Source organism: Maniola jurtina, chromosome 3 (genome assembly GCF_905333055.1).
Source record: "Maniola jurtina chromosome 3, ilManJurt1.1, whole genome shotgun sequence".
Lineage (NCBI taxonomy): Eukaryota > Metazoa > Arthropoda > Insecta > Lepidoptera > Nymphalidae > Maniola > Maniola jurtina.
Window position 1 is genome coordinate 9,757,728 of NC_060031.1, and position 27,255 is coordinate 9,784,982.

The following is a 27,255-nucleotide window of genomic DNA, read 5'->3' on the forward strand; positions in this document are numbered from 1 at the left end:
ATTTTGCAGACATATTCTAGAAACTAATATCTGTGTCTGTGGTGTTTTAGATTTTTCTAAAAATATGTAGTTTTAAAATTACAGGGACACAAAGAATTGTATGAATATTTTTAAGACCGCGTAACTTTGAAACCGAATATTTTAACAGAAATCTGGAAAATCACAGACTTAGATATTAGTTTCTAGAATATGTCTGCAAAATTTCATGGATTTTGGTTGCTTAATATTCAAATGAAATTGGAACTGCGATTGTATGAAACGAGTTACGGAGAGAGCCCTCAAACGTTATTTCAGCTTTCTAGGTTCACGGGTTTGGGCTGGGCTTCATGAGTCAGTCAGTGAGTCAATTCAGTATTGATTATTTATATAAAGAAACCGAAACGGTGGACTATAGTCAAATTCTTTTTTAACCCCCGACCCAAAAAGACATCGATGTATATGGATTAGCCTTTCCCATACAATTCCGTCCGCAAAAATACGCTTGAATCTTACGTCATCGTCATTGACAAAGTCAAGAGACTTTTGAGAGAGATCAAGAGAGAATGAAGATCTTCATTTAGATGGCAACATAATTTGAATTTGGCGCGCACACGTCACAAGTGTCAATTGTCAACTGTCAAGAGTTGTGCCAGTGTTGAAAATGAACGTTATTTTTGCCGAATGTTTTTAATGTAATTTGGATATTGGAATCTGATTAAAGTGTGGAGTAACAGCTTCGATTGTTGTTTCTCTTTTCAGAGCAACACAAGTTCTTTTATTTCGCACAATAAACACATTATAAAAAAACAAAGTTGAAAAAGTGTCCACAGTGAAGTATTCTGAGTTAGAACAGTTAGATAGATAGAAAATCTTTATTGCACGCAAAAACACATTATATATACATAAATATTTATTTGAAAATGATGTTTTGGAAAACTCAAATACTTTGTCGGGGGTGTTATAAATTTTTAATTTACACTTGTATTTACATATAACTCGAATCTCATCAAGGCGAGAACTTGCATTCAGTCGTAAAAAGCTAAAATTGTATCATTGAGTGTTATTTCATTTCAGCTGGGAATTCAGCAATAGTTTTTCATTATAACATAACCGATATGTCATTCTATTCCAAACTATGTCGTTTTAAGAGGGGTCTCTCCGACACTCGCTCCCATGATGCTCGCTCCATACAAACGTAGTTCCGATTTCATTTGAATATTAAGCAACCAAAGTCCATGAAATTTTGCAGACATATTCTAGAAACTAATATCTATGTCTGTGGTTTTCCAGATTTCTGTTAAAATATTAGGTTTCAAAGTTACGCGGTCTTAAAAATTCCCATACAAATCTTTGAGCCCCTGTAATTTTAAATTTACATATTTTTAGAAAAATCTAAAACACCACAAGCACAGATATAAGTTTCTAGAATATGTCTGCAAAATTTCATGGACTTTAGTTGCTTTAATATTCAAATGAAATTGGAACTACGATTGTATGGAGTAAGTGACGGAGAGAGCCCTGTTAAATTGTTTTAATCTAGGTAGATCTGTTGCAACATCCTTCCACAGACCACGGCACCAGATTATACGGCTATTGCAAAGCATGAGTACATAATTATATTTATCTTTTTAATTAACTTGATTGCATAGAGTGAATGGTCTTGCTAGTGGGTTTACACTTTACAGTTCCGGATAATGAACGCATGCATGACACACATGACGACACTGATAAATTATGAGCAATGAGTTGCGTACCTACATTCAATTTAATCCTGACAATTGAGACTGCCACTTAAGAGGAAAACCATCTCGAATGACTTAGACGATTTCACCTTCAAACTAGCAATTTTGACATGTCATGACCCTCTATTGACAATTAATCAAGCAGACATTTCAATCTGCGAAATTTACGCGGACTTTTAGTATTTTGACGTAGGAGGGTAAAAGATCCAGTACATGAACGAATAAGGATTACCCTGACTTTCACCTAAAATTAAGATATATGAGAATTGTTCTATATATAATTTTTATTTTTTGTGTATCTGTACACAGTATATCAAAAAATCAAATAAAATGCGTGGTATTAATTATTATAAATTATTTTATTTAACAAAAGGATAAATTGCCAGTAAATGAACTGGGAATTTCAGTGAATGAACGAACTCTATCTAGTGTATAAACTCTCGATTCCTATTAATAAATTCTTAAGTATATTTTCGGCTTGGAATTTAAAAAAAATTGTCAGATTTTCAGTTTTTGACTTATTGTATATTTTTTTCTACATTTTGCGCGATAAATCAAAAACTCTTTTACATAATAATAATAAATAAAACCTGTTTTAGAATGTATAATAGAGCCCTTTCATATGATATTATCCCCTTTGGTATAGTTATCTTAGTTTGAAAGTCACCTAAATTTTCTGGAAAACAGTCCAAATGACTACAGAGAAAATGAAACTTAACGCCCTTGTTGCATCCAAGTCGCTGGAAGTGCAACATCAGCTACTGAATGTGTTAAGAGTAGTGAGAATAATATACCGTAACACAAGTGTCTGATGTTATCAGATTTGTTCCTTTGAGCCGAGAAGCCACATGTTCGGATGCTTTTTAGACAATCTAAGATCTCTCATTAAGTGATCCAAATAATTTTGATTGAATGGTCTAAGTTGAGATGTAAAAAAGTCACTACATCGTCACTACCTTCTAAAAGTTCTTGAAATGGTAGATTAGAGGTACTGGGTTGGGGCTGAGGTACAGATTTATCACCAGAAGTCAGAATCGTTCAAATTGCAGACTGCAAGTTACAATAGAGCCGCTTGGAACAATTTTTTTGCTGTTTCTTCTGGTAATATTCACAACGCAGAAATAATAATCATCATAATGTTTAGATGGTTCGCGCCAAATAATAAATTTTTTTTTTAGTAAAAGTAGTTAACTATTCTTATTTGCTCATAAACGCAACGAGGAAATACAGCTTCCACATATAAAAATTGGAGTCCAGGCCTTGCTGTTAGCTGCTAATGGGTTCTCAAAGTGGCCCGAGTATGCTTGTTTTACTGGGCACAAAAGGAAAGAATGAAAGGAGCTTACCCAGTACATCTTAAAAGATCCGTTATAGATACATGCATCCTGCCATGCCTTACCTATGCCAGCCAAACATGGGTCCAGACAAAGAATATAAAAAGAAATAGTAACTTGCTAAAGGGCGATGGCAAGTTGCATAAATTAAGCAAAAAATATTCAAAGTGAGAATTGAAGACATAAGAAAAAAGACAAAGCCTACAGACAACTTGAGACATGCCCTAAAACTGAAATGCAAATGGTCATATTGTATCGATTTTTACAGATGAAAGAAGGACAGGTAGGTAGACCGAAGACGCGTTGGTCTAATGCTATTGTGCAAATCGCGAGAGAAAATTAGCTTGATAGTACCAAAGACAGAGAGAAATGGGGATACCCAAGAGGGATCCATATCCAAGAAAGAAGAATACCAGAATAAATATAAAAAAAATTCAAAAGAAAAATAAAACCGATTTCAAAATCACAAACACTAAAAAGTAAAAAATAATTTAAGTTATTGTGGTTTTTGAAGTCGGTTTTATTTTTCTTTTGAAATTTTTTTATTTCAAAATTTTTAGTGGCCCCACTGTACTATAATAATATGCCATGCCCAGCTAAAACCCTACTGTTTACTAAGCAATTACACTGATCGCGAGCAATTTGCTCTTATCCATTGAGGAGTTCTATTCTCCATCTCAGAAGATATTCATCAGAACTTCATCAAATTTATATGGGACCACCTGCAAAGTATACCTAGCTTTTCAAAAAAAAATAATTTCCAAATCGGTCCAGGCGTCTTTGAGCAATCGGTGAACATACATTTAAAAAAAATTGAATTTGCTCTTATCCATTGAGGAGTTCTGTTCTCCATCTTCAAAGATATTCATCAGATCTTTACCAAATTTATATGGGACCACTTGCAAAGTATACCCTATCAAACAAAAAAAAAATCCAAATCAGTCCAGGCGTCTTTGAGTAATCGGGGAACATACATAAAAAAAAAGATACCGACGAATTCAGAACCTCTTCCTTTTTTTAAAGTCGGTTAAAAATATACTAAGATTTACTAACATGGTGTTATACCACAGAGTAGCAAACAGAGGCAAAGCTTCTAAGAAGCGAGCAAATTTTATAACTATTTTGGTAGGGTTGGCACTGGAGGATACAATTTAATTAACAATAGTTATTTGTTCAACAAGATGGTAAAGTTTGTTTTTGTTGTGTTTGCTTAGTTTAAATATCAATCTTTAAATATCGATCCATAGATCTAAATATCGATTTTGAACGAAATCAGTCAATTTAGAAAGAATTATAAATGGTGCCAACTTTTTTAAATTTTGGTTACAGTTTCCTATTTTGTGATCCCAGGGAGCTCTAAATATCGATTTTGAACGAAATCGGTCAATTAACAAAGAATTTCAAAATGGCGTCGACTTTTTTAAATTTTGGTAACAGTTTCTTATTTTGTGATCCCAGGGAGCTCTAAATATCGATTTTGAACGAAATCGGTCAATTAACAAAGCATTTCAAAATGGCGTCGACTTTTTTAAATTTTGGTAACAGTTTCTTATTTCGTGATCCCAGGGAGCTCTAAATATCGATTTTGAACGAAATCGGTCAATTAACAAAGAATTTCAAAATGGCGTCGACTTTTTTAAATTTTGGTAACAGTTTCTTATTTTGTGATCCCAGGGAGCTCTAAATATCGATTTTGAACGAAATCGGTCAATTAACAAAGAATTTCAAAATGGCGTCGACTTTTTAAATTTTGGTAACAGTTTCTTATTTTGTGATCCCAGGGAGCTCTAAATATCGATTTTGAACGAAATCGGTCAATTAACAAAGAATTTCAAAATGGCGTCGACTTTTTTAAATTTTGGTAACAGTTTCTTATTTTGTGATCGCAGGGAGCTCTAAATATCGATTTTGAACGAAATCGGTCAATTAACAAAGAATTTCAAAATGGCGTCGACTTTTTTAAATTTTGGTAACAGTTTCTTATTTCGTGATCCCAGGGAGCTCTAAATATCGATTTTGAACGAAATCGGTCAATTAACAAAGAATTTCAAAATGGCGTCGACTTTTTTAAATTTTGGTAACAGTTTCTTATTTTGTGATCCCAGGGAGCTCTAAATATCGATTTTGAACGAAATCGGTCAATTAACAAAGAATTTCAAAATGGCGTCGACTTTTTAAATTTTGGTAACAGTTTCTTATTTTGTGATCCCAGGGAGCTCTAAATATCGATTTTGAACGAAATCGGTCAATTAACAAAGAATTTCAAAATGGCGTCGACTTTTTTAAATTTTGGTAACAGTTTCTTATTTCGTGATCCCAGGGAGCTCTAGATATCGATTTTGAACGAAATCGGTCAATTAACAAAGAATTTCAAAATGGCGTCGACTTTTTTAAATTTTGGTAACAGTTTCTTATTTTGTGATCCCAGGGAGCTCTAAATATCGATTTTGAACGAAATCGGTCAATTAACAAAGAATTTCAAAATGGCGTCGATTTTTTTAAATTTTGGTAACAATTTCCTGTTTTGTGATCCTAGGGATCCTCAGATATTGATTTTGAACAAAATCTATGACAGTTCAAGAAAATAGATTTTAAACACTATTTAAATTATTATCATTAACATTAAATTAAATGAAAACACGACGCGCGACGTGTACTGCAGCCCCTGAACTTGAGCACAGGCCGAGCCGGTATAAACCGATTTCTCTCCGTACGCGACGTAGCGCCTGTGCTCACGCACACACGCGCCTCAAGCTTGTAGTAGTGTACCTATCGTAGCGCGCTTGTATGAAGCTTTGACTCTGTTCGCTACTCATGTGGTTATACAACGCAATACCACACTCACAAACACTCGTACAAACATACAACACACTCACACACACACATGGACGCACGCACACGCACTTTTGAACGGTTTGAACGGAACACGGTTTTGAAATTGAAATTGAAAAAAGTGTAAGAATTTGTAAGAAAATATTTAAAAAAGGTATATCAGCCGGTTTTTTATTCCAGCTCTTAATACATGTAAAAACGTCCAATCTGTTCATTTACTCGAGCCTTTACCCTAGTACCTAATTATATCGACCGCCCCATATCAAAACAAAGTAAATGTCATTTTTCCGAAAATCGTTTTATGTCATAAGCCTAACTTTCATAGTATGTCCCGTTGTATTGTAAGGACACCCACATTAAAGTAAAATTAAAAGCTAGTAAGTCGCTTTGACCATTTTAAAACATAGTAAGTCTTTGAACTGGCTAGGTTTTTATAGATTAATGCGCCTTACTAAGTTTTTAAAAGGAATTAGATTAAATAAAATAAATATCACCCATTATCTAAATACCATGTCAAAACAGTAAATACTTAATAATGCATTAAAACTTAAAAGTAAGATAGGAAAAGTCAATGACCTCTACATGTCAACTGTTAAATATGGTTTGCAAGGGAAATACTTTGCATACTTACATAATGTTTTTAGGGTTCCATATCTCAAAAGGAAACACGGGACCCTTATAGGATCACTTTGTTGTCTGTCTTTCTGTCCGTCTGTCCGTCTGTCGTGTCTGTCAAGAAAACCGATAGGGTATTTCCCGTTAACCTAGAATTATGGGCAGGTAGATAGGTCTCAACTCTCATAGCCCAAGTAAAGGAATAAATCCGAGAACAAATTTCGTGATTCTAGATCAACGGGAAGTACTGTATAGGTTTTCTTGACGGACGGACGGACAAATGGACAGACAGCAAAGTGGTCCTTTAAGAGCTCCGTTTTTCATTTTGAGGTACAGAACCCTAAAAAAGAAAATGATGCACATGTAATGAATAAATGTGTTGGCCAGTCTTCACACTAAAATATTTAAACCCCTTTAATTTAAAAACTGTCATAGCCTAGTGGTTAGAACGTCCGCCTCCTAATCGAAGGTCGGGGGTTCGATCCCGGAATCACGCACTACTAACTTTTCAGTTATGTGCTTGCTTTAACGGCGAAGGAAAACATCGTGAGGAAACCTGCATACCTGCAAGTTTTCCATGTTCTCAAAGGTGTGTGAAGTATGCCATTCCGCATTGGACCAGAAAGAACTACGGCCTAAACTTCTTTTGAATTTAAACCACTTACTAGGTTTTGATCTGAGAAAGAAATTTGACATTAATTGACAAAATTGAGAGACCTAAGCTTGTATAAGAACACAGAAGTGTCATAATTCGTGTTCACTTTGCCTAACGTCTCTCAGAGAGCAGAGAGAGATTTAAACTGTTTCTTATAATCACTGGCCATATTTCAAATGCGAAAGTGTGTTTGTTGGTTTAATATTCAATCACGCTGCAACGGAGCAACCAGTCGACGTGGTTTTTTGCATGGATACATTTAAAGACCTTGAGAGTGACATCTCTCTCCGCATCGTATTCTTTATTGCTGAGGGTTGTGACCTCTTTCCATTATTCCTACATCTAATGGTAGGTTTTCTTGGGATAATAATGCAGTGGGTTCAAAGAGCCTACGGAACTCGACTAGAAAAACGAGATTTTGACACTTAGGTTTAACGGTTATGAATTAGTTATTAATATCAGTGATAAAATTGATTAGGGCTGTCAGGTAAAATGACATTTATCTCGGAAAATCAAAGAGTGTCCACGAGATTTTTTTCCAAGTTTGTGCTACTAACTACATATATTATGAAGAGGAAAGGTTTGTTTGTTTGTTATCGATAAACTCTGAAACTACTGAACTACTTGCACTAAAGACATAATCATCAACATCAACCGACAGACGTCCACAGTGAACATAGGTCTTTAATAGGGTCTTCCACATGCTACGGGTTTGCGCCGCCTGAATCTTTGCGCTTGCGCTTGACGACAATCATGCTTTAAAGAAAGCAATGATGAGGTCCAAGTTGGAGCACGCTTACCTAGAAGATGCCTATTCACTCTTGGCTTGCAGGTATCTAAGGTATATATGGCAGGAAACACGGCCGCCGAAATGGCGTTCCAACCTTTAGGCTCTCCCCATTGCCCGCAGCATGAATCTGAGCTTTCTTATGAGACCCATGGTTACATTATGTACATATAATATCTCATAAGAAAGCTCTAACACACAATCCAGCTAAGTAAGTCCAATTTCGAAAAAAGCTAGCTAGCCGACAAATCTAACTCAGGCAGCCTTCGGGAACCTTCGAGATGTCTCTGTCCAAAATTCCTCAATGCTTGAAGAACAGTCTTTGAATAGTGCATATTGTCAGTGATGAAATATGGATCCGAAATATAGGTCTTTTTTTTGTACACAGGAAATGCCTGACGCATACCCCTCCGTCATGTGGGGCTTGCACCAAACTTGCACTACTACGAAATCCATTTCGGAACACGGCACCCGGAACGAGGCGCGCTATCTCCTAACATAGGTATAATACCTATTTAGAACACTTACTATCTGTCATCATAATCTATGACAACCTCCGAGTATTTACCTGGTAAAACCGTAACTTTAGAATAAAATTTAGTATATAAGCAGGCTTCATTTAGAAATGAAAAAATCCCTATTTTATTTTTCAACGATTATAAACACAACTTTCATTCAAAAATAATAAGCTTAAATTCATTTTAAATAATATTTTGCGACGAAATGACGCGCACAGTCCTTCCGCCATGACAGTCCAGTGGACACTGAATTCCATAGAGCGCCTGCAAGAAAATAAATAGCACAGGAAGTTTTTTGGTTAGTTTTAGATTATTTAAGAAACGAAAAACATTTAGTATAAAACTAACAGTTAAAATTGATTGCTAAACCTAAACATATCATTTTCTGGAGGTTGGCTTCAAAGTATCAAGATGTTAAAGAAAACTTTTACAGAACAAGTTGCGAACAGCAATGTTTTCAACTTGGTTTTTTTTTTTATTGGGATAATGTATACTAAATAAAAAGAGGCACTTATAATCTTCACAAACTGAAGTTTTTAATTGCATGTATTTAATAGCTGTTAATGCTTTAGAAAAATAAACAATTTACTTCAAAGTACAGCATTTTTGCGATTTGTCAAATAGCAATTACCTTAAACGAATTGCTGCAGTTGAGTTTATAATATTCCAATCTGATATAATTCCACATATCAGTGAATAGCGATCACTGTTGTAGTCTTTGCATGTCGGCAGAGCCGAGACGCGGCGCCTTTCTTGATACCAACTCTTGTTACCAACACGTGGAATTAGGTTTTCAAAAATCCCGTGGGAACTGATTTTCCGGGACAACAAGGAGCCTATGTCCATCCCTGGGATGCAAGCTATCTATGTACCTTTAACGAATGAAGCCGTGAAAAGCCAGCACACGAACAGACAGAAAGACAGACACACTTTGGCATTTATAATAGTAGTAACGATTATTTTAATTAAAATTTCTACTCAATCTACATTAAAATGGAAACAGAATAATAAAATCTAATCGCAGTTAAGATCACGAGCACAGAATCCCTTATTTGGTTAGAATTTAGTCATGAGCTGCGCGTGCGGTCTTATCCGTTTTTCATTAGGAAATATTAGATGTAAGCATAGACTTATATGTATATTACTTTATATTAGTAACTTTTTCTATTAGGATATTGCTTTAATAAGTTGTATAGATATATTGCCATCATAATAACTTTGATATTTATAAATTATTTATTTACGAATATCAAAGTTACTGCGGTATCTCAATCTGATAAAATAAGAAAATAGTTTAGCCAAGACTTTATAAATCTGTAATTTTTCACCGATAAGCGTTTTTGCTACGCAAGTACCTACTGATTTGATAATGTCACGCCTCGGTAGTAAAGTTGTTATACAATACACTACCGAACTGATAATGGGAGTTATTGATAATTTTTCTGATCTTGATTTGTATCGATCAAGGATGCCGACAGAAATCTGTTGACTTTTATTACGTACATAAAACGATGATAGCTGATACTCGTATATACAATATACATATTAGGTATATATATCCTACTTATAATAAAACTGTGACTGGACGATTTCTGTATTTAAATTTTAAATATATTTTAAAATTTTAATCGAAGGAAACGTGATTGATTATTTATAGATATACACTCCAAAACAATTTTTTTTTGTATTTTCGTCTGTCTGCACGCGCATCACGCGAAAACTACTGAACAGATTTAAATGAAATTTGGTACAGTTGGTAGCCGATACTACGGGACAGTAGTACAAGCGAAATTGACGCTTTCATTTCATTCCGCTCCGCGGCGGTGTCGCCAACAATAAAATTGTAGGTAGGTACTTCTATTTTTGTTGTTTACTGTTTTACTTTGATGTCCTTGTTTTGTAAGATGGTGTACAATAAAGCATATTTATGTTTAAAACGTAAAGATGCATTTACAAATAGGTAATTGTTGAAGGTATTGCAAATTGCAGAATTTTCAGTTCTGTCCAAAATAAAATTATGGTTTTGTTCCTTGACAATCGAACAAGTGATCAGGATTAATAAAACTGATTTGGCTCTCAGAAGGTTTACAAAAAATGTCTGGTCTTATTTTATAACGCTACAATTAAACAAGGTTTTGTTAAAACTTAAAAGCTTGTATAATTTACTCTTGGCTATGTTAAGAATTGTCGGAGTAACCACACCGTAAAAATAATTGCCATGCCATTATTACTTATTATTATTTACCTTATCTTTACGTCTATCTGCATGACGTTCTAGTGAGTAGCTCTAGCAATTACCTACAATCAGGAACAGGTCTTGCAACTAATACTATGCTTTACCATAGAATTTGTATATTATAAAACAGTACTAGCAGCTTTACTAATATTAATTTTGCTAAACTGATAGGAATTATATCAGCGACTTTAATTAGTACTAAGTAGTACTTTACTATATACCTACCTATCTCTTCATTGGAAATTGTTTCTTTAAGCATTAATTTTATACCTGGCATAATATTAATTAGGGCATCAATCGAGTATTCAGAACTAAAGGCAGTGTTTAATATATGTATCCCTAATGAGCATAATCGACTTACATAATAAGCCTACTATGCCTACCTAGCTACCTACACACCAAACGAAACGAAAAATTCGTTCCATTTAACAGAGCTCTCTCCGTCACTTACTCCATACAATCGTAGTTCCCATTTCATTTGAATATTAAGCAACCAAAGTCCATGAAATTTTGCAGACATAGTCTAGAAACTAATATCTGTGTCTGTGGTGTTTTAGATTTTTCTAAAAATATGTAGTTTTAAAATTACAGGGGCTCAAAGATTTGTATTTTTCTTTAAAAAAAGGCCCAACTTTGTGCTCGTTTTTCTAGACAACGAAGCAATTTAATGAAATTTGGAAAAACCACAGACCTAGAAAATTTAATGAATATTATGTAGTAAAAAAATTATCGTTATATATTTTATATTGTTATAATTATGTGGGAACTACGAAAACCAGAAATTACACCCAGAAATCTTGAAAATTTCGTGCTGTCTCGATTTGTGCAAGCGGGGTGGTGAAGTGCGGGGGACGACACGTGAAACTGACAGAAACTGACAGTCTAAACACACGGGCCACATTTAGACTGCACCCAACTCCAAACTTGTCGATAGGTCTAACTAAATACACTGGTACATTTCAACTTGCGTTAGACGTATGCGTTACCTACTCAGACGTTGCCTGTAGATAAAAATATGTCTCATGTTTGCTGGCAATAGCGCATGCATCAAACCCTGCAAGTTGCAACTCTCTTGCAACCTATTCCTCACGCAATACGCACAGCTTTAATATTATAATTTTTGACAATGTATACTATATGTAATGCCATATCACAGGTCACTCTCTGATTTATTGCTAACAATTTACTTCCAAATGCAAAGAAATCTAAGTGTGTTGAATTCACACTGCCCAATACCAGGACCTTAAATGACATAAATTCATTGATAAATAATCATATGTTGAAAATAAAGGAGAACCCCGTGTTTCTCGGTATAATGTTAGATGCAAAGCTTCTATGGAACACCCACATATCAACACTTGATGGTAAACTCAGCTCTGCTGCTTACACTGTTAGAAAAATTCGACAGGTACTGACGTGGAAACTGCAAAAATTGTATATTTTGCTTATTTTCACTGTATTACGTCTTACGGACTCTTGCTATGAGATAAAGCGGTAGATATTGAGAAAAAAATGTATTACAGAAAAGGACAGGACGTGCAATTTATAATTTAAAACCGCGCGCTGCCATACAATAAAAATATAAGGAAATAAGTACCTTATCTATTATCTTATAGTAGCTTCTAAATATATTTACAACTAGCTAATGCCCGCAGCTTCGCTCGCGTGGATTTAGGTTTTTAAAAATCCCGATCCTTTCATTTCCCAGAACAAAAGTTGCCTCTCCGTAATAGCCCGTCCCCGGGATGCAACTTGTTTCTGTATCACGTAAGAATATTTAAACGGATGATCCTTTTCAAATCCCGAGGTGTCACCAGGATTTAGGAATGCAATTTCTTACAGCATCAGGGTTGAGGTCAACGACAAAGTGTTTACTTGGTATAGATACCTTCAATATCAATTAATAATTGACACTTTTTAAATCCCATTAGCTTTAGTAGTCAGGTCCCCTGCAACATCAGGGTTGAGGAGTTGGAATCCAAATTTTTTATTGAACAATGTCGCAAACTTTCTTTATCGATTAAAAAAACTACCCAAAATTACGCAGTTAGGTTACCTGCCAAATTTCATGGTTTTGAGTCAACGGGAAGTACCCTAGAGGTTTTCTTGACACACACGACAGACAGAGAGATAGACAAGAAAGTGATCCAATAAGAGTTCCGTTTTTCATTTTGAGGTACGAAACCCTAGAAAACGTAGGATCGGCATTCCGAGCCAGTGGTAAATTTTTCTGACCATCCAAAAACACTTTGAAGTTTACCTAAAAGTTTACAGGAATAAAAATTTATCATTGTATTCCATTCCATTTCATTCTATTCCATTCTGTTCAAAGATAAATAGATAATAAAAATATTTGTGACCGAAACAATAATTTACGATACATCGACCAATATCAATTTTACTGATGACAATCTGACTATTACCAAAGTGAACGACTACTATAATATCTATTATATACGACTAACATAATATGTATTATAAATTGTGTGCCGTTTGCATTCTCACTAGGTTCTCATTAAGTTTGTTTTATTTGGTTAAACTTTCTGGCATTTATATTGTTATGACGTTTAATTGGCAAATAGTCTGTTTATTGGCTGAAACTCAAAAATTCAGCCAATCACAACAAAGAAAATATTATAATAATGATTGATGCAGCTTTCTGTAATTGAAAACAAAATATTTGACATTAACTTGAATGTGACAGTGTTTTCTGAATAGGGTTGCCAGAGGCCCCGTATTTTACTGGTTACCCAGTATTTCAGGATACAGAAACCTGTAATTATGAAAATAAAATACGGGGCAAATAAAACTAAATATTTTTAGGGTTCCGTAACTCAAAAGCAAAAAAGAACTCTTATAGGATCACTTCGTTGTCTGTCAGTCTGTCAGTCTTTCCGTCTGTCCGTCTGTCCATTTGTCCTTCTATCCGTCTGTCATGTGTTCATGAACAAATATTAGTATTTTCAATTTTCAAAGTAAGATAACTACATATATCAAGTGGGTTATCATATGAAAGGGCTTTACCTGTTCATTCTAAAACAGATTTTTATTTATTTTTATGCATATTTTTTTAATGCATAACAGTTTTTGATTTCTCGAGTAAAATGTCGGAAAAAATACCCGAATACGGAACCCTCGGTGCGTGGGTCTGACTCGCACTTGGCCGGTTTTTTACAAATTCAGCAGGAGCTGGCTGGCGAAATCAAACACTGACGTTATGTCCAGTAGAAAGAATATTTTCCTTTTGCGGCAATGCGTAGCCGAAACCCACTCGATATTGATCATGGTCGTAGCCAAGGCGGCGGGGCTTGGTTTGAGGATGTAAGCCTTTTTTTATACAAGTTAGCCCGTGACTTTAATCTTTTCTAGTGGTAAGTGATGATGCAGTCTAATTTCTTGAACGTTAGGGCCATACTAACCATATAACTAGCCATGACCGAAGCCTCCCACCAGACCAGAAATTTCGAAATGGCGACTGCGCCTGGGAAGCCGTCAAAAACCTAAGCCTAAAATAATACTTACACTATTTCTTGCATTTGCTTACCAATTTTTTTTTGGAAATATATCAAACATTTCGCGCTCACTTCACTCGCGCTTTGAATTTCTATTACTTGGTGTAAACCCCGCAATTTCGTTTGCATGAATTTAGATTTTTAAAAATTTCGTGGGGGATTTTCCGGGCTAAAAAGCCGCCTAAAAAAAATGTCTGGGATGCAAGTTACCTCTGAATAGTAAGTACCAAAATTTTGGTAAAGAAGATGGGCCGTGAAAGGGTAACAAATAGATAGGCAAATAGATATACTGTCGTATTCGTAATATTAGTATGGATAGGAAGCTTTAAAAATAAAATCTTGCTATGGCTACACTCGTTTCCCTTTCACTTTAATTTTTTCTGTATTGAACCAAAAACACTTACGCTCACTGCGCTCGCGCTTTTTTATTGTTGTATTTTATCTCACTGTCAAATTGAAAGGCGAAATTCCACTAACCAGGTAATTAGCCCATAAAGTTGAGCGAATGTTTTTTTCCTCATGACAGGATTCAGTTCCGGCCCTAATAAAACCTCTCCCGCAATCGATTCCTGGCTACGGCCATAGTATTGATACTGTGAAGGTGGAATTACAAATTAAATGTAATTTTAAGTTGAAATGAGAAGATTGTATGCATGAAATGTATAACATTTTGCTTTACAACACTAAGAGTTTTTAAAAGCTATTTAAATAAATAAATCTTTTATTTAAAACCACATTGCAAACACAGTTCACCAATCAAGATACGGCAACATACCTACAGAGAAAAAATACAAAACTTATAAATAAACTGAAATATCTAAATAGGCTTTCCATGCATTTCAGAGAGAACCACCGCCTATATATATATTCTTCAAATACTTCAAAATTTCAAATTTCTTCAAATCTAAACCCCGTATTTTTGATGGTGGTAGCCTGTAAATCAAAAAGAGCCAGGTGGCAACCCTACTTCGACCTAGACAGAATGAAAAATTGTTTTCATTACTCGGTATGCCTACTGCCATAGTGTGACAGAAAGTGTGACGGTAGTTGTGACCTCTGATTGGCCGACTCTCTTTCACTATTTGCTAAAATTGATGATTGCAACAACAATTTTTTCTTTTTTGTAATCGAAAACAGAACACGGACGTCAAACAGGTTGACTAATTGCAATCATTTCTGACCGGCTAACATTGTTCCGCTAGTGGCTCAAACTCGCTGTCGCAGCAAGAACATGGTAAATTCAGCCAATCACAGCAATTTGAAATTTGGTTATCACAAATGTACCGATCTAGGAACCGAGAATGCACGAACCAGGGCAGATAGAGATAAGAACAATAATATCATACGTAGGAAATCGACGGGGGATCGTTGGCAAGGATAGCCTTAAAATATTATCATTAGTTGGATATCTAATACATAATATTATACCCATTATGTATGTTGTTTATGCTAACAGAACAATGTATTTTATCTAAGCGAACAAAAAACTAAAATTTCAGCATAAAACCAACATAAAACATACTTTTATACCTACCTAACGATTGTGAATTACGTCATTGAATAAAATAGTTACCTTTTGCTAGTTTATCAGTTAAGTTTTACGATACTGATTCACGTTTCTTCAATTTAGTGCTCAGCAAACACATTAAAAGTGTGACTTGAGGGAGGTGTGGTCCAATTGTTAGAAATTATAACCTAACTCTAGGGACGGTAGGTATAGGTATAGGTATATTTAAGAGTTTAGAGTTCTTTTCTTTAAGAGTTCTAAAAACGAGTTTTGGCCTATACTTTTCAACGTTTTTAAGAATCCTTTTTTCAGACCTTTTGTCATTGGCATTTATTTCGAAATAGGCAAAATGAAAAGATTAGACGCTTATTTGGAAAATGTTATTATTGAAATGGAAAAATTGCTTAAAGATGGCATTTATTTAAAATTAAAGCTTGATTAGCCATCAGAGTCTTCATGGTTTTCGAGCTGATCACTTGTGCCAGGTGCTCTGTTGCTTGTTGCTCTTGCTGAGAGCAGAATACATTTGCACTTAAAGTGCAAATGTCGAATAAGTTCACTTGTGAATTACCCTGAGAAAAAAAGTTATAATAAGTATTATAAACTAAAGATAAAAGAACGAAAGAAAGAAAGAAATAAAATAAGTACTGACTTATTTACTCATGTAAAAACGTTCACCACGGACCCCTAAAAGCTAACCGTAATGCTAATAGCTTTGCGTAATGTTACCAACTATTCAGCTGTACATCAATCTATGGCTGACTTATTAGACACAAGAACTACTCGTATCAGCTTTTTGCTGATTAATATACCCCTAGCACCTCATTATAGCCCTTAAAGCATTTATTTGGCATTATTACGGATCACATTGCTTGCCCACCATTTTCTATGTTCTAAATTACAATATTTATTATTTATTTACTATTTATTTTTATTTTGTCTATCTATTGGACTTGAAAAAGATTTTTAGTTATTTATACGTAAAAGCTTATTAGCATAAGCGTAAAAATTCAAAGAAATTGCTGGCATTTTTGTAATATTACTATCCATTTTATAATAGGTTTTCCATGTAAACAGTTATATTTCGAGGGCGCGTGAAAATTTTGGTCTAAAAGTATATGATATTTGACAATAAACTTGCTTTCCCCATTAAAACAGGCACTAATAACAAATACAAGTTCTACTTACCAAAAATGAATTAACTTTTTACTTCCATTATAGAAATGTCACATTGTGATTATATGATGGTTTGCGCACAAGCAGAATATCAAGATAGTGTGATGTTAAGGAATATATGGGGTAATATTTATTCACAATTTCGCCGCTCGTGCTCTTTTAACTGCATAAAAGCGTAAAAAGGGTGCTTATTTGTTGTTTGAGCTGCATAATAGGTAATACACACTCTCTTTATCAGCCAATGTTCAGCTCTTGGGACGAATGTTACCTTTGTAAATGCTTATTAAATGCTTATATAAAGCAGTTAATCAGCTAGTTGCTGCATAATTTGTGCCCAAATCAGAGTTATATCTTCTGAGGATGCTATTATTCAGATATTATTCAGCTTGTATATAGCATGTTTTGGAGCTAAAGTTTCCAACGTGGACAGTGATTCAGTTGATATGCAGCACTTTTGTGTTACTTGGGAGGTACCTATATTGTTGTTCAATACACCTTGAACAACTAAAAACGTTTCACTTTATATTATTCGCATAAAAGACGGGCAATAATGAGAATAATACAATCTTCAAGGAACAAATAACATAATGTACGAGTAGGTACCTACCAAACTAATCCCTATTGGGAAAAATGTTTAGTCAATAATAAAATCATGATGATATTGTATTTGTAGCTTCGTAGTTCATTATCTACATTTTATTTCATGCTATTGACATTATTGCAACTCAAGGAGTAGTAGGTACCTATTATTATTCATCTTTGAAGACATAGGCACCATAAATCGTAGTGTTATAAATAACAACTAGATTTATTGTTTATTCTAAATCATTACAAGTAATCTTTTGTTGAATGGTTTTAAGAATACTTAATTATTAATATATCATTAATAAATGAGTACCTACAGCGTTACAAAATGCAAACAGAGTTAATTTTAATTTATCTGCTTCGTTCTTTGAAGTTAATTTTATACAATTTTTTTCTTTGTAAAAACAAAAAATCTAATTGCTCGTAGTATTTTGTTCCGGCTTGCCAATCTTTTTCGGGGTTTTTTTTTTATTAAAATTTAAAAAGATAAGTAATATTTTTCTAATAAAACATAAAATTAATAGTATGTATAGAAACTAATTAATTGTTTGCATTTGATGTTTATATTATGTGTTGTTCTTGAATAATCCTTGCATTCTTATCTTGTCTAGTAATCTTGTACTGAATAATTAAATAATAACTATATAATAATAGTAAAATTATAACTGGTAGGTAAGAAAACCTATCATATCGTAAAAGTCAGTACTTTCTACATTTATTAGGCATTAGCTGATGCCTGCTACTTCGTTCACGTGGATTTAGGTTTTATAAATCCCGTGGGAACTATTTGATTTTCCGAGATAAAAAGTAGCTTATGTCACTCTCCAGGTCTGTAACTATACTCATGCAATACAAAAATTCAATTGAACACCAAAAAAAAGGTGATCCCATACTTTGGTGAAGATCTGATGAATGTCTTCAGAGATGGAGGAGAGAACAGAACTCCTCAATGGATAAGAGTAAATTGCTCGCGATCAGTGTAATAGCTTAGTAAACAGTAGGGTTTTAACTGGGCATAGCATATTAAATATTATAGTACAGTGGGGCTACTAAAAATTGAGAAATAAATTTTTTTAGAAGAAAAACAAAACCGACTTCAAAAACACAAGCATGTGTAAAAACAAAAAAATATTTTTTACATTTTAATGTTTGTGTTTTTGAAGTCGTTTGAAGGAGTTTGAAGTATTTTTCTTTTGAAAATTTTTATCGTAGCAGGCACACGCCTGGTATTCGCTAGATGTATTCTGTACCGCTATTAGAAAATGTGTTCTTCAGAAAACATTGTAAATAATTATTGTAATACACTTTATTGTATTGCTTTAAATGTATATTAGGTAAAGTTATAACACTGAACGGGGCATTGAATAAATGTATTTAACACTCTGCTTGGCACTGTTTCCGACTTGGCCTTTCAAGAGTAATCAATCACTTGTGCTATAAGAGGTGACTAGATTGTTATATAACTATGACCTATCAGTAAATATTATAATATGACAAACTTTCCCTTACGACCCTTTTCTGCTGCAATTTATTGGCACATCTACATACCATCTTATCTTTCTTGCATACATACATTAATGACTTCAACCAGGGCATGACCTATGCCAAGTTTGTCACAAGTCACAATGAGAAATGTAGATTTATTTTCAAAGCAAATAACCAGATATGCACTCTCTAGGTACGTCTGGTGTGGCTAATGAACTTACATGGGTGGCGATAATTACATAACAAATAACAACTGCAACAGGCGACCCGCCTGCTCGAAAGCTGTTTGGTTAGTATGTCAGTCAGTCAGTTTATGCTTTTAATGTAACGAGACGATGCCTGCGACTTCGCGTGGATTTAGATTTTTCATAAATCCCGTGGAAACTCTTTGATTTTCCAAGACAACGAGCCTATGACTATCCCCAGGCTATACAAATTTAAAAAATATATATATGTAATTGATTCCTTCAACAAGTGTAAATTAAAAATTTATAACACCCTCGACAAGTGAAGGTTACAGTAATTAGAAAAGAGCTGATAACTTTCAAACGGCTGAACCGATTTTCTTGGATTATAGCTAAGAACACTCTCGATCAAGCCACCTTTCAAACAAAAAAAACTAAATTAAAATCGGTTCATTAGTTTAGGAGCTACGATGCCACAGACAGATACACACGTCAAACTTATAACACCCCTCTTTTTGGGTCGTCGTAAATAATAATAATTAATTGAATGTGTTGAGTCCTGCCCAATAAAGCTAAGGTAAAAGGTTATGGTGTGGTATCCATGACTGATTTTCCTCACGAAAAAAAAAGTTAGGCACTTACAGATAGTAGATCTTTACATAGTAATAATAAATTATTACAGATTTATAATATTCAATTACATTCTTCAAATGTACCCGTAGATGGAGAAAAAAATTGTTCTTATGGTAGGTTATCTAATGATGACGTTATGTGCATGGAGTGTAGGAGTTAGAAGCCAAGTTTCGCCATGATGACAAACTATCGTGAAATATGAGTGCTTGTTATGTAATATACCTATTCAATAGAGATGTCAGGGTTACAACTTACAATCAATGCCGATTACTGGATCAAAGCCAAGGCATATACTAGACATGTAAGCTACCTTTTCCTACAACTTAGGATTTTAAAGTTTTACCTATATAATTCTAGCTGATCCGCCCGACTTCGCTCGGATGAAATTTGAAATACCTAGTATACATAATATATTATAGCTTATAATATAATTTCTGTGTAAAGTAGCTGTCTAATGACGAAATAATTATTTATTGAAATCGGTTCATAGTTTCAGAACTCAAAGGTAAAAAATTCAAAGATTTCGAACAAAATAAATGAGTTGAAACTGAACTCCTGCTTATCTTCGATAATGTACTTAAGACAATACTCAAATAAAATCACTTGATATTACACGTCCGTCGATAATAATTTGAATAATGCCATCATAAGATCAATATTATCATGATCCTTCTACTTATGAGGAGTTTATTTGTAGTGCGCTCCAAACAAATCGGGTTTGGCTCCTATTTGAATACTAAACAATTTAACTCGATGAAATTTTAAAAATACCTTATACGCTCTAGGAACTGATATCTGTGTTCGTGGTTTGCCAGATTTCCATTAATTAAAATATTTATAAAGTTACTAGCCGATGCCCGCGACTTCCCCCGCGTGGTTTAGGTTTTTCGAAATCCCGTGGGAACTCTTTGATTTTCCGGGATAAAAAGTAACCTATGTGCTAATTCAGGATATTATCTATCTCCATTCCAAATTTCAGCCAAATCCGTCCAATAGTTTTTGCGTGAAGGAGTAACAAACATACACACACATACAAACTTTCGCCTTTATAATATTTAGTGTAATAATAATACTATCGCAATCTACATATTATATTTTAAAGCGTTTATTTCCACCATAAATAGCGAGTCGAAGACGTGGTCATTGCATCACAATGAAACTAATTATTATCTGCGTGTTTCTGGTGATTTACTCTATTTATAAATGCAATAAAACATTTCGTAAGCACTCAGTGTTCCTGGCGTGAAATCTTGATTCTAGAGCTCACAGCTTTTGTCTCGATTGTACCTAACTAGCTTTTGCCCAAGACTTCATCAGCGTGGACTTCACAAATTTCGAACCCCTATTTTACTTAGGGGTTACCCTTACCTTACTTATTACCCTTAGGGGTTGAATTATCAAAAATCTTTTCTTAGCGGATGTCTACGTCCTAATAGCTAGCTATCTGCATGCCAAACAGCCCGATCTGTCCTGTAGTTTGAACTGTGCGTTGATAGATCAGTCAGTCAGTCAGTCACCTTTTCCTTTTATACACGTGTGTAGATTATTTATTTCATTTGGGTAAAACTACTAAAAACTAGCGCCCCTATGAGAATTTCGAAAAATCTAGGTACACCTTGTCTAGTATGTATAAATTGATTTTTTTTTTCAAATATTATTATTTGTTTAGATAAGATAAACAAAGAAACCAAACATTATTTTGATCTGTTTATATTTCCTCTGTAATTATAATGTTTTATATATTTTCTCGATTTTTTCAGAAATGACTAGGGATCTTTGCGCTCATTATCCATTCGCTATTCATAGCTTTGCAAATGCCTACTATAAATTAAAGTAGGTAATACTACTGTATCTGTACCAGTATTCATTTCTGGGGTCATTACAATGATGTTATAATGATTGTGGGTTGCTTCTTTCAAATTGTTGGTTAACAACATTGTTGGCTGCCAATTGAAACAACGTGATTCATTTGTTACTTTATTTTAATGGTAGGTGAATAATTGTAGTTTCTGTATCGTTTTTCTCAATGTATTATTAACATACAATATTTTTGAAAGATAATATGTATAATATACTTAAGCAGCAGTATACGTACCTTGTATTTTATATACTAACAACAAGTCGTATATACCTACAATTAAAATATATAAAATTAAGCAATGAATAATACCGCTCAAACCTTGTCTTGAAAGACTTAAAACTTGTCAACTTTTGTTTATTAGTATGTCATTTTTATCTTGAGTAAGTACCTACCTACTTAGAATTCGTCGGACAAACTTATTTTAAATAAAATATGTACTTAGATACATACCTATTTGTTTAAATCTGCTAAAAGAAACAAATGAGAAAAATTAGGTTTCTATTACAACGAGATAATCTATAAATTCTGTAAGAAATGGTGTTAATTAGGGTTTACATAAATATCTATCTGAAGTCTTATCTAACCTAAATCGACAGAGCAAAGTTAGTGCAATCCCTTTAATTATGTTATTGTATTTATTTGTGTATTTTATTTATTTACTAGCCGATGCCCGCGACTTCGCCCGCGTGGATTTAGGTTTTTTGAAATCCCGTGGGAACTCTTTGATTTTCCGGGATAAAAAGTAGCCTATGTGCTAATCCAGGATATTATCTATCTGCATTCTAAATTTCAGCCAAATCCGTCCAGTAGTTTTTGCGTGAAGGAGTAACAAACATACACACACACACACACACACACACACACACACACACACACACACACACACACACACACACACACACACACACACATACAAACTTTCGCCTTTATAATATTAGTGTGATAGTGTGATTTTACGTCTAATTGGAATAGCAGTGCCACTTTCACTAACTAGATGCTTAATGATAAATTATTATACAAACACAAAAGAGACAAAATACGAAAAGATAAAACAAATGACACAATAATAAATTTTGAATTTTAAATGTACACTGATAGTACTGAATGACCCTCTGGTCATTCAAGGCTTCGCGCGTTCAGTAACTCCCGAACCAGCGATAGGCGCCATCTACACAAACGTGCTGTAACTTACACGTTTTTATGCGCCATAAATTGCGCAAGCGCACTATCAAACGTTACATTGCCGCTCAATGTATCGAATCACCGATAGAGGGCTGCACGTGTATTATATTGTATCTAGTCTAGATTTACTTAAATGTGTATTAATATTATAAAGACGTAAAGTTTGTTAGTTTGTTTGAAGGAAGTAATCTCTGGAACTACTGAACTGGTTTTGAAAATTCATTCACCAGTAGAAAGCTACATTATTCCTGAGTGACAGTTTTATTTTCAAAAAATTAGAAATCCCTACGAAAACTGCTATAAGCTACCCGTGCGAAGCCGGAGCGAGCCGCTAGTATCTAATAAAGTTATACTTCATCCAAGTTTAGAATATTTAAAAAAATGTGAGGTAAAGATCGTTAAAAGATTTTAAGAGTATTTTTTATAAACAGTATTTCAAATTGGGTTAGTGTAAGCCTATACCCAAGGTTAAAGATTAAGTAATAATACATACCTATACATTTACAAAAATGTGTATGTTGCTTTAGTCAATAACTATCGAAATATGGCGCTCTAATATATAAAGTAAGTAGGTAAGCGTTTTTATATTAAGTTGATACCTAACTATAGACATGCTTTCCAATCACTGTTTCTTAGTACTTAACAAGTCGATAGACATACGACTGTCATAAATTCATCCATACGTAAATACCACGAGGAGGGCTCAACAAACTAACTGATAAGTTTGATAAGCACTCCTGTGTAATTTAATAATAATTCTTCCATCAATTCTTATCAATATAAGTGGAGCGTCGGTTGTGACATGAAGGAATCGTCCTTAGCGCTTATTAGATTGTTGATTTTTTTAAACATGACTACACACAGATTGAGTGTAATAGAACAAATTGGTACAGTCTCCTAACACTTAGCAGACATAGTTAAGTTGACCATTAAAAGTGTGAGTTAAAAGTGGTAATTTGTGATATGAATTAGTGCATGTGTGAAATGTCTTATTGGCTTGACAGAGGCAGGCCTTTGTCTTCGTCAGATTCACCCGAAAGACGTGCCCTTGTTCTACCATTTAGAGTACCGAGGAGTTATGGGAGCATTTTTCCATATTATCGTTTTATGAGAGAAACATTGAGTGAACCAATGCCGAATGAGGTGATTTCTTTATTCATCAGTTATTTACATAATTCTTTATCAACATGTGTGTTCATCATATCCTGGAGATTTAATTTTCCTGCTGTTTTGTCGATGTGGTTTTACTTAGCCTACAGAACCTATACCAGTACAGCTACAAGGATTGTTCGGCAGAGTATAAATCAAACTTCGATAGCTTTAAAAAAAATTCAAAACTTATATTTTTATATACAATACGCCTGTGATTAGTAACATACTATAATAATATATAAACTAATATATTATTACACTAAATGCAAGAGTGAATCTTCTAGGCAAGCGTGCTCCATCTTAGACTGATCTTAGATTGCATCATCACTTGCCAACAGGTCTGATTGCAGCAAAGAGCTACAAGTCTACTTATAAATTAAAAAAAAAACACTACGAAGGAAATTTATAAGGAAAATATTGAAAAACTCAGAAAGATAGGTACTTAAGTAAGTACCTATCTTATATAAATATAGGCACAACATCAAACTGCTCTCGTGGAAAGCTTAACTGAGTATCTCTACATAATATAAAGTCGCATCCCGCTGTATTTATATGAACGCTTAGATCATTTAAACTACGCAACGGGTTTTAGTGTGGTTTTCAACAATAGATAGAATGATTCAAGCGATAATTGTTCAAAATATCCCGTGCGAAGCCGGGGTGGGTCGCTAGTTTAATATAATTTAACGGATCAACACTGCATTGAAATTCATACGAGAGTATGTATTCATTACACCAAGGTTTAACAGTAAAGTAGATTATCTTACCATACTTTATGGGCCAAGAGTAGGTAAATTATGGTGTAGGTCTATAGGTGTAAAGAAACTAAGAGTTATCAGGTAAATCTGTGTTTAAAGAAAAACAACTTAATCCTAGTATCAGTAATATCAACATCCAATATGTAAGCTAACTTTGCCTATAAATATTGTTAATGTCCAGCATCACGTTCATTGTTCATGGGAATTTAAGAATACAATGTAGGAATTTTGTATTGAATAAATTATCAAATATTTAATAAGTATCACCGTTAAAATCGCTGTGAATCGATTAAAAACTCGATGACGTTTCGACGTAATGTTTCGTGCGGCCTCTTTCATACGGACTTACGGACAGGTACGAATAATATTTAAATCGAATAGTTTTCTTCGTATCGTTAATTTTGTAGTATAATCTAATGTTGTGTGTTATGGTGGTTTTGAAAAGCAAATAAATATATTACAATATGCAACAAACGAATTATTGTAACCCGTATCGACCCGTGTGGGGCTATAAATTATATTTTTAACGGGCTTCAAAAATGAGGTTATATATTCAACCCGTATGATGTGTGTAGGTATGTATGTATGTCCGATGAGATTACCTATCTCAAAGACCATTGAACCGATTTTGATAATTATTTCACGATCATAATTTACTTTCAGGAAGGTTTTAGTATATACATAATAATACACCTAGGCATGGAACTAGGAATCAGCGTTCAGCTTAGCTATAGTAGATTTTGTAAAGTGATGATAGTAAAAAAAAAGAATACCAGGCTGATCAGCACGAACAGCTATTATTTATATTAATGGTCACACAAAATAAAATGAAATATTTCAGATAAATAGCCTGCCATAAAAATAATATTTACAAAAAACAATGAGGTACACCGTCCAAAACATCTTAATAGACATAGTGTCTCTTCCATGGTGGCTATTGGCTCGCTGGATTGCCAAGCTTAGCTGATGGGCTAAGCGTCAGCGCCAGTAGTTGTTAGGTCAAATAAATTTATCTAAAGCTTATCTAAAGCTCCTGGGCCTGCCGACATGTGGGCCAATTGCTGGGATATTTTTAATATACTATTCGTGTCTGATAACCATGAGCCCAAAGTCTCAAACGCAGCATGCGCTGCTAATCCGACTTCCCTTCGGATACCGTTATAATTCGGGTTTTATTCGTGTCCGAGGTACCAACACTGCTACGATATCCCCGTATGTCAATTATCTCGAACAACATTCTATAGCCGTAGGAAAGCTCTCACCAGGATAAGGTGCACTCCAAGCCAACTTTGCATCCGCAAGATTCTCCACCACAACATCCGTCGGATTTATCAGATTAAGCAACTGACGGATCTTTCATCAGTCAAATCCTTATTCTGACAAATCCGGTAGAGCCATAAGCAAAAGATTAGAAAGTCGGAATTGACTTGTGAAATACGGGGGATTCACAGGTAGGCTCATTTGGGTTCAGGTTCGGTCATCGAATTGTGTAACTGTTTTACATAAAATGTCCTTATGTGACACAACTAAAGTCGAAGTCGGCGAAGGGTATTTCCAAAAGGGACTGACTGCTCACTGCACCAGCGTAATAAGTGGTGTTAAAACCTAAGTTGTATAAAAAGTTAATGTACCTAACAGCTAAACTCTCGGTACCTAAGTAAATATTAAAATATTTAAAATTAAAATATCATTGTTTCTCAGTCGAGTGATCAGATCACGTTGCATGGCGACTGGGTGGAATCCCACAACCCCGTTACTCTTTTTATCTCGATTGCATTGCGGATCTTCACCTCTATTCCTTTTGCTTTTTCTCCGTTTCGAGTTACGACTAACTAGATCGTACAAACTGGTTATTATGAACAGTCACAATGGTGATGAAGTAAGTTTTGATAGGTACTTGCTGCTAACCGCATGGTTATGGTGAAGTGCAATGACATTGAAGTTCAAGGAGCTTGTCGGCTTTTTGAGCTTTTGAATCGGATTGGCTCTCATTACTATCTAGGCAGTGATTCAAGAATATACTTACATAAATAATACTTTTTAATCGATTTCTAAGCAAAAAGTTGTCAATATTTGATAAATTATTAGGTATATTATATTTATCGTTTTAAAAAGAATCGCGTTATTATCCTTTTGAAGAAAAGACTAAAGAATGGCTTTTATAATACATACATATTTGTTTATCTAATGTGTTTATGAAAAAAAAAACTAAATTAGGTATTAATTTAAAAACTAAAAGTGGTTTGGTCGTCGTCGGCGGGGAGTATCTCGTTTCGGGCGATGGTATCTGCCTCGCCGTCGTCAGATCGGCACAGTGTGTTCGGACACCGAGCGACATGCTGCCCTCCGAGAGAATCGCACATCGCACCGCCTCTGCGATCTTCAAGCGGCTATCGTTAGCCGCCTACAGTACCTATTCTCTTGTACGTATCGGTCCGCGTTCATTCATCGCAACCGCCCTCCGCCCGCCCTCACTACGGCGCGCTCTGAATAGTATCCGCCCATCGTGATCACGAGAGAC

At 34.5% G+C, this 27,255-nt stretch overlaps 2 protein-coding genes across 2 annotated transcripts in view; both read left to right on the forward strand.

The window, feature by feature from the left end:
• Window positions 1-27,255, forward strand: part of LOC123880981 (kinase D-interacting substrate of 220 kDa) — a 73,414-nt gene that overhangs the window by 4,795 nt on the left and 41,364 nt on the right. The window lies entirely within an intron of this gene.
• LOC123879081 lies at window positions 23,465-27,244 on the forward strand. The gene is made up of 2 exons (XM_045926596.1): window positions 23,465-23,967; window positions 26,921-27,244. Exons 1-2 carry the CDS (start codon window positions 23,800-23,802, stop codon window positions 27,242-27,244), a joined length of 492 nt encoding a protein of 163 aa, XP_045782552.1. The 5' UTR covers window positions 23,465-23,799.